The 9,187-nt window shown below is 50.2% G+C and overlaps 1 protein-coding gene and 1 non-coding gene across 2 annotated transcripts in view; both read right to left on the reverse strand.

Moving 5' to 3' along the window:
• The window catches only part of FAM193B (family with sequence similarity 193 member B), a 32,017-nt gene that overhangs the window by 10,652 nt on the left and 12,178 nt on the right, over window positions 1–9,187 (reverse strand). The window contains exons 2-6 of the mRNA XM_007463110.1: window positions 7,097–7,339; window positions 6,048–6,279; window positions 4,457–4,844; window positions 1,650–1,851; window positions 501–740 (exon numbers count right to left, since the gene is read on the reverse strand). Of these exons, the coding sequence (XP_007463172.1) occupies window positions 501–740; window positions 1,650–1,851; window positions 4,457–4,844; window positions 6,048–6,279; window positions 7,097–7,210 (1,176 nt within the window). The 5' untranslated portion in view covers window positions 7,211–7,339. The remainder of the gene's footprint in view (window positions 1–500; window positions 741–1,649; window positions 1,852–4,456; window positions 4,845–6,047; window positions 6,280–7,096; window positions 7,340–9,187) is intronic.
• On the reverse strand, window positions 2,398–2,470 carry TRNAG-UCC (transfer RNA glycine (anticodon UCC)). Its single transcript has one exon. It is a non-coding gene; the product is annotated as a tRNA-Gly (tRNA).

The raw sequence follows: 9,187 nt of genomic DNA on the forward strand, positions 1-9,187 counted from the left end.
TTCCTGCTGCCAGGAGGGCCCTCCTGATGAATCTGTACTCACTCCCTACAACTCAGCTCCCAAGGCAGCCTCGTTGTACAGCCATTTCCAGCACGCCCAGGCAGGACAGGGGGGCTTCCCTCATCCCAGCACTTGTCACACACTAACGTGCTTGTCCAGTTTTGTGTCAGTCTCTCCACTGGACTGAGTTTCTCCAGGGTGAGAACTTAACTGCGTCATATTTTAGCTCCCAGTATTTGCAGAAGTGTTTGCTGAATGATACCTGACTGAAGCAAGTCCTGGGCTTTGAGGAATCCAGCAAGCAGCTTCTGACGCTATGACTTGTTTTTCCTCCAATCACTGGCCCCTAGGCTCCCTCACCCTGATGCCTCCCAAACTTATTCAGACCTTCCCAGAGCAGAGAGCCGCCAGCACCATTCATGCCCCAAAAGTCCTGGGGGTTGGGGCGAGGGATTCCTCGGGGAGAAGAGGTGGTAGAGCTGGGCTCCCGCCACACCCACCTTCTTTTTCAGTTTGTGCCGGGCCCGCTTGGCGGCCCTGGCGCTGTTGGGGACTTTGGGCTCCGTGCTGTTGATGAATTCCAGCAGCTCATCCACATCTCGGTGGTCCACAGCGGGCTCCCCAGGGATCCCGCCCAGGGCGCCCCCCTTCATGGGCAGCTCCTCTTTCCGCCTGGTCAGCCTTGAGCGGAGCTTCTCTCGGATCTCCGTATAATTCCGACTCGTCGGGGCAGCGGGTGGCTGGGGGAGGGGGAGGTGCTGACGTTACACCCTGGGCCTGGGAAGCCCATAGCACTCCCACCCACCGGCACCAAACACGTGGTGAGAAGCGAGACAACTGTTCTTTCTACCACAGCCTCTAAGGCCAAATGGCTTCACCCTCAGCCAGGCCCGGAGCCAAGGCAGTGGTGGGTAGAGGAGTGAGAGGTACACAGCAGTGTTGGGAGCACAGTAACTTGAGAGCCAGGAAAGCAGGTTTGAGCCCAGGCTTTGTCACTCAGAAACTGTATGACCTTGGTCAGGTTCACTGAGCCTTTGTAAGCCTCAATTTTGTCATCTCTAAAATGAGGATAACAACCGCTAGCTCAAAGGTGACCAGCAATGTAATTTTCATTTCTTCTGTCCTCAACTGCTCTCCCTTAGCCAGCAGCCCTTCCCTCTTCACCTTATGAGACTTCTGAACTGCTTTCTCCCCATCCAGAGACAGCATGTACTCTGCTCTGAGCCTCCTTCCTGGCACCATCTGTGTTCACTACCTGTCCCTCGGCTGGCTCTCACACTGGGGACTGAGAGCCTTTGCTTCCACTCTGCCTTCATCATGCACAAGTCTTCACTTCTCTGTGACTACACACGTATACATACTCATCAGAATCATAGCTTTCCTCTGCCACCTCCTTTCTTTTTGCCTAAGGAACAAAAGTGAATCTTAAGAGAAACCATGAGAAGAGCAAAGGCAGCAAAATGTTGAGAAATCTCTACCTCACCAACGTGCTGTGAGGATCAAGCGAGTGGACACTGGTGTGAGGACTCACAGGGTCCAAGCGCAATTATTAGCCCCATGAGCAAGGGGGCCTTGGGGAGAGCAGGGTGCCCCTCTGGCTCCCCTCGGCTGGCCACAAGCCCGCTCTGGCCTGGGCGGGGCTCACTCACCGCATTGTGGCCGAAGAACTCACAGTAGCAGCAGTCACAGAACTTCCCATCTCTCTGGTGGGTGGAGGATGAGGTGCAGGAGCTACGCTCTGAGCTGCTGTCCTCTTCCTCGCCCAGCCCCTCGTCTGCCTCGCAGGGCTGGGGTAGCTGGCAGGTCAGGCCACTATGGGTAAACTTGTGCCCCTTGCACCCAGGGTCCCTGCTGATGGGGAAGAAAGACAGGCCCCAAGGTGAGGACAGGCCACAAGGAACCCAGGAAGCATCCCCACCATCATCTTCATCTGCCTCATCCCACAAAAGCCAAGGCAGTCAGACCAAATCAGAACCTCACAAAAACAGGGCAAACACTCTTGTTGTCCCTCAGGGCCCAGCTCAATGGCACTATTCTGGAAAGGTTCCCTGTGCCTCCTGCCCACGCCTACCACGTGAGCCTCCTGGACTCTGAGGACGCCAGGTACACCTCTATCCTACTATCACGCTTTACAGCGATGGTCTGTTTACCCATCTTTCTTTCAGACCAGAGTGTGTATTCCTCAAGAACAGGAACTATGCCACTTCTATTTTTGGGCCCCAGTGTGTAGCATAACCACCTTGTACACAGTACGTACTCAGTAAGTATGTGTCTGAACAGATTACTGGACTGATGGCTCCCTGGAACATCCAAAGGAGGTCAATGTCCTTTTACTAAGGCCCTTTTTTCCCTGTTTTGTTTGTTTTGGGCCATGCCACGCGGCTTGTGGGATCTTAGTTCCCTGACCAGGGACTGAACCTGGGATCCTGGCAGTGGAAGTGCCGAGTCCTAACCACTGGACCACCAGGGAATTCCCTCTAAGGTCCTTATGATTGAGTCTGAATCACTGGACAGAGCTGCCTTAGCCATGGGGCCTTGAAGTTAAGAAAGCAGATGTGCCTTGTGGGCCACAGACTCTTAAGAGCTACTATTTGCGCCAGATACTGTATACAGCATATTATTTCTAACAATCCCCCAAATCCTGCAAAATAGGTGCTGCCATCCCCACATTGCAGTGGAGGAGGCCGAGGCTCAGAGTACTTCACTGCTTTGCCCAAGGATCAGCTAGGACTCAGTCTGTGTACACAGCTCATGCTCTCTCATTGCACTGCTCTGCCTCTGGATTTCTGGAAGCACCCTGTAATATAGACTATTCTCCCAGGGTAAGGAAAAGACAGGCCTGCAAGGTCCCAGAATCGGAGCCAGAAGAGTCAGCCCTGGGTTGGCCATCAGCAGTAGGAGTGCCCCAGGGCTAGGGCCAAGGGAGGCAGGAGGAAGGGTGGGGCCAGGAGCAGGGGTGGGTCAACAGTCCTACTCAGCCTTGAAGCAGTTACAGAAGACGGACCAACCATCGCCCTTCTGCTTCCCATAAGAATGTGGGAGTAAAATCTTTGAGGGGGGGGGAATGAAACAGGAGGGAAAGGGGCAGGGCACAGCCTTTGAAAGAATGACATAGCCCAAGGACATGACATAAACTGATTAGAATCAAATGGGTCCAAGATGGCACACAAGTTAACTTCCAGTAGACCTTGAGACTCTGTATATGCTTACTGTAACACATCAGCAAGCTAAATGACACACCCACAGGCACCATAACAGTTCCAAGATGGACCAAAAGGATCAAAAAGTGGGCTGTGGCCCAATTCCTGGAAATCCCCGCCCCTTCCCCAAAGAGCTGGAACACTCCTCCCACTCATTAGCCTATGAAATTACCCACCCCTATAAAAACTGACAACCCCCATACTCTGGTGCCTTTCTCACCTTCTGAGATGGGAGAAGGTGAGGGAGGTTCCACGGGGAAGGAATCATTATGAAGGTGCTTAGAGGACTTTCCTGGCAGTCCTGTGCTTAAGACCCGAGCTTCCACTACAGGGGGCATGGGTTCGATCCCTAGTCAGGGAATTGAGATCCCACATGCCACCAGGCATGGCCAAAAATCACACACGTGATTTACAATATAAAAAGATAAATCTATCTTCTCCAAAAAATTGTATCTTTCATATATATATTAATATAAACTTTCTCAGTACTTAAGAGTTACTCTAGGAATCCATCTTAAGGACAGAACTCCTGACTCAAACAGATTTGTGTGCAAGGATGCTTATTACAGCCTAGTCTATAACAGTTAAAAACTAGAAATGCCTTAATATCCAGGAATAGGGGAATGATAAACTATGCTAGAGCTGTACAATAAGACATTATGTGGCCACTGAAAAGTTTTCTGAAGAATTTTAACTGGGGAAATGATCATGGTATAATGTTAAAAAATAAACACACAAAAATATATAGAAGATGGACCTCATTTTGTTATTTATATATATTATTTATATATAGAAACATCACGGGACTTCCCTAGTGGTCCAGTAGCTAAGACTCTGCACTCCCAATGTACGGGGCCTGGGTTCGAATCCTGGTCAGGGAACTAGATCCCACATGCCACAACTAAGAGCTCGCATGCTGCAATTAAAGACCCTGCATGCCGCAACTAAAGATCTCGCATGCTGCAACTAAGACTCAGCGAAGCCAAATAAATAAATAAATATTAAAAAAAAAAAAAAGAACATCAAGAAAAAATGTACTGCAGTGTTAAAGTTTAGGTTGCCAGGAATTTTATACATTTCTAAATTTTTCCAAGTTTTAAAATAATAAACACACATTTCTTTTATAATTGAACAAACTATGGAAAAAACATAAACACAGTCTATCCTTTAATTTCTATCCCAAAGGTACCCTTTGCAAAGTTTCCCAAAACTCTTAAGTTCAAGCTGTCAGGGAGTTTGCTCTTTGCGCCACTCACCTGTGAGTGCTAGTGAGCTGCTGAGAGCTGGGCGGTGGGAGGAGGGGCCCGCTGCAGTGCCCGCTGCAATGCCCACTACAGGGGTGGCTGCAACCCGAGAATGGTGGAGGCATCTTCAGGAGCGGCATGCTAGTGGAGGGAAGGTGGGGGCTCTGACATGGCCCTGGGGTGTGGGGGGCAGCAGCCATGGCAATAGGGCATTCTGAAACCTGGGCAGGGAAAGGTGCTGCCAGGGTGGTGGGCGGCAGGTGCGGGTGGGGTGGTGAGCCAAAGGATCCGGGGTGAGATGGGATCAGCAGCGCTGGCTGGGGGTGGTGGCCGGTGGGGCTGTTAGGTGGAGCAGTGAGGTCTGAGTGCCGGTGGTGCTCCGAGATGGGGAAAACCTCACCTGTGGGCGGACGGGGGGAGAGAGGTGTCAGTGGGAGCCCAGATCTTGGGAAGGAAGCCCAACGACTCATTGCAGCATCCTGCTTACTGCGACCAGAGGGAACATGCCTGGGCACAGCCTTTCAGCATGGTGGACTTGTGAGCTTTCGGAAAAGCCCAGCAGTAGCTTGGGCTGGAGAGGTTTCTCTTCAGGCAGCAGCTGGACAGGCTGAAGTCCAGGCCTGAGACAGAAGGCACCAGGAATGCCAGCCCCATGCAAGGCCACAACACCTCTGCTGGCATAAACAGGGGATACATGTTCTGTCTCTCAGTGCCTCTTTAGGACCTGCCTGTCAACAAGCATTCCTCAGGCCCAGGGCAGGATCTACAGAAGCCAGTGGAGCAGCAGGTTGAGGTTCTGCCTCTGGGCCATGTGGACTGAGGCAGCCAGGGTATGCCAGACTCCCGGGTGGCCCCAGATTTCAGAGGACAAGTGGGAAAAGGCTTTGATGACTCTCTCTGGCTTATGCACCAAAATAACTGGAATTATGCATTACTCAACTCACAATTCTGGGAGCAGCACCCCTTTGAAGAATTCAGGTCCTCCATTTAGAAGCAGACAGTATTCATATTTACACAGTACATCAAAAACCCAAGATTTTTTCTTTGGGTCACTAAGTGTTATCTCAGGGTCTAGAAAAGGCTTACACAGCTGCAAAACTGGCTAATAATCAAGGCAGCTCACACTGCCAATCTGCTGTGGATGGAAGGGCAGTGCTTTTATAAAAGCACCCATCCCCTAGATGGAGAAAAGGAGGCACCCAGGCCCTCTGTGCTGCTGCAGGAGTCAGATGATCTGATTCCTAATTCCCTAAAGGCCCTTCCAGACTTCACTTTCTGTTCAGCCAGTGCTTACCAGGTGCCCTCTTGGATCCAATGGGAACAGCTATCAGAGCCAGTCCTGGGGAAAGGATTCCCACCAAGACAGTCAAGGGCTAGATTCCCTGCTTGGCTTCCACCAGAACAGCTCCACTTTTACTTATTGGGTTGGCCAAAAGAGTTTGTTCAGGTTTTTCCATAAGATGTTATGGAAAAGCCCAAATGAACTTTTCGGCCAGCTCAGTATTTTAATAACCGATCTTCTGATTTGTTTGAACAAGCAGTTAGGAAAACAGAGCTCTCTCCACTTATGGGGCCTGGCTGTCTTCCGAGCTTGGAGACTCACCAGGGATGGAAGGAGGACTCCCAAGCGAGCTGCCTGGCATGGCCCCACTGGAGTGCGGGGAGTTCCAGAGGCCCGAGAGCTTGTGTGCTGACAGGAACGAGCTGGGATCCCAGTCCCCTGAGTTCCCATGGCAGGAGGAGGACGAGGATGAGGACGATGAAGAGGAGGATGAAGAGGAATGAGAGTCACCCCCACAAGACTGCGATTCGCAGGATGTGTGTGACAAGGAGATCTGGGGAAGGGGGAAGAAAAAGGCTCATGGTAAAAGAGGAAACATCAGAGCTAACCCTCTGCTGCCTCAGCTTCCCCAGGGACACCTCCTCCTCCAGGCCCCCATGCTATGGCCAAAGCACAGTTCCCACAACTAAAGGTTCAAGGGCAAATGTGGGCCAGGCCTTTGCCAACAGGGGCTGTGGTGCTCCCAGTGAAGTATGTGGATATGATGAGAGAGATTCTGGTAATGGCAGAGACTGCCTGTTAACTGTGGGCCTTTGGGGAGTCCTGAGAGCTGGCAAAGAGAGGAACAGTCTTTAAATTAGGAGTCCTGAAGCTGAACTGATTCTGGGTAAAAGAGAGGGGCTGGGGAATAAGAAACGAGGAGTCCGACCTCTGTGATTCAGAAGATAGCACTTGGACAGCTCCTAGGCATCTTGGAAGCCTTCTAATGGAGGCACATTGCAGTCCCTCAAACTGACCTTTGCCCTCCATATCATATTGGTTGGCTTTTGAGCTGCCAGAGAGCTGAAAGGCAGCACAGTCACAGGGAAGGGTCAGGATCTCAATCTACCAGTACATCTGAGCCGGCCCTCACACTGTGCACTGTCCTCAGGGGCTGGTGGGCTGCCTGAAACCTCTCTTTTCTTCCCCCAAATGTGAACCCAAGCTGCTAATGCTGTGTGGATGCAGCCCAGCAGCCTCTTGGCACCTGGGCATAGGTGCTGCCTGAGGAGAGCCACCTGAGAGGACAAGGCAGCAACGGCTCAGCAGCCTGACTTCTTTGGGCAGGCAGTGCTCCTGCATTCAGGGACCCCTTCTCAGCGGTTACCTACCGCCACTGCATGTTCTCGACCTGTCTGCCTTTCATCTTCCTCCATGCTCTTTCGGCAACTCTGGCAGACCCATAGAGGCATCTCGCCTAGGAGATTCTTGACGAGCTTTGGCATGAAGTCAGGGGGCAGCTTCTCACCCTGCAACACCAGTCCATTTTGGGAAGGGCCTTCTTCCCAGCCTTTGCGTTCCCGGTGACACAGCAAGCAGCAAGTCTGCACAGACTGGCTGGAGGTGGGGGGAACCTGTCCAACAGACAGAAACAGGGTTTCCCAGAAGGGGAAGGGCTCTGCTTAGAAATAATATTAACAATACTAATGACATCACTTATTACGTGCCAGGCACTGGGTTAGGCACTTTATTTACCTAATTTTAGTCCTTGTAACAGCTCTGCAAACTAGGTGTTATCATTCTTCTCTTTTTTTTTTTAAAGAAGAAACAGATTTCAAGAAGTTAAATAAGTTGCCCAAGGTTATAGAGTAAGCGAGTGGTTGAACTAGGATTTGAACCCTAGTGAGGCTGACTCCAAAGCTCATGCTCAAATGACCTAATGCCCCGATGTCCCCAAATCTTGAAGGTTAATGAGAAGATGGCCCTTCCTTCTCTGGCATGTCTGGGAGACGCCACAAACCTTGGGTGTCTGTGAAGTCTATAGACCAATCCCCACCTGAAAGAAAAAATGTTTCAGTTAATGCAGTTTGGGGGAACACGTAGGTTTCCTGAAGAGCTGCACAATTCGATTAGGATCACAGCAGCATTTTGGAGGAGCCAGTCAAAGAGTTATCAACTCAGTTGAAAACTGAGTTTGAGGGTAAGGCAAACCCTGGTGCTTCTGAGAGGCAGTGAGGTATGGTGAAAAAACCCTGGGCTTCGGGGGTCAGACTGACACACATTCTAATCCTTCCCTGACCACAAATTAGCTGGGTGACCTTGAGCAAGTTATTGAACTTCCTGAGCTCTGATTTCCTACCTATCTTGCAGAGTTGTTGTGAGGGTTCGTGCCTAGATAGGGAAAGTGCCTAGCCCTGTGCGTGCCGATAGCATGGTCCCAGTACACGGTAATTATTATTTGGATTTTGTTTTTCCCTTCTAGGACAAACTTCACCTAGAAATATAAGTCTATAGGCTTTCTGTCACATTGAGGGGTACTGACCGGGAGACTGATTGTGTCTAATGACCCCAATTAATGGCTTTCCTATATCCTGCAACTTTGTACTATAGTGCCTTCTCACTCTGACAGTCATGTCACTTTCTTCAGCCAACGGGATGTTAGCTAACATGCTGCCAGCGTAAGCTTGAAAAGTGTGTATGCATTTGTACTGGCCTCCTTGCATGGCTGGGCTTGCTCACTCTCGCACCCGTCATGCCATGTAAGCATGACCAGGCTAGCTGCTGGAGGGATGTGAGAGACATGTGGGGAAAACTGAATCTTCCCAGCTGATTGGCCAGCAGATCAGATACACGAGTGAGCACAGCTGAGATCAGCCAAGTAGGCCACGATCAGCAGAAACACCCAGTCAACCCAGAGACTCATGACAAATAATAAATAGTATTGTTTTAAGCCACTAAGTTTTGGGGTGGTTTGTTACACACAGTAGTTAACTGATATACCTTCCAAACTTACCCACCACTAGGTAACAGGTATTTGCAGAGGCCTAAGCAAAGGAATTAATAAGAGTATCATTTTCATCCTACCAATAAAATAAATGGCATCATCTTTTTCGAACAAAATCACCTTCTCACAATAAGTTGGCATCAGGGTATCCTTAAATCTGTAATGTTACAATTACACTGACCTGGGTCCCTGGTTTCTAGAAAAAGAAAGGAATCAAACAGTAGTACCAGGAGCATACTGAAACATTTACGGAAGTACAAGGACCTTGGAAAAGAGTACCAGAGAGAGAGAAAGAAAGGAATCTTACATATGGAACTCATGTGAGATGCTGCCTAAACAGTCTGTGCCAAGGGGACATTTCAGTGAGCAAGTCGGCTGCTTAATGGCAGTTGCAAAAGAATACAGGCTTCTAGAACCCATTGGTGATGAGTATCTCATGGAAAGAGGGGAAGGGTGGTGGGGGAGGGGGGGGGTTAGA

The sequence above is a fragment of the Lipotes vexillifer genome, unplaced genomic scaffold (genome assembly GCF_000442215.2).
Source record: "Lipotes vexillifer unplaced genomic scaffold, Lipotes_vexillifer_v1.1 scaffold514, whole genome shotgun sequence".
NCBI lineage: Eukaryota > Metazoa > Chordata > Mammalia > Artiodactyla > Lipotidae > Lipotes > Lipotes vexillifer.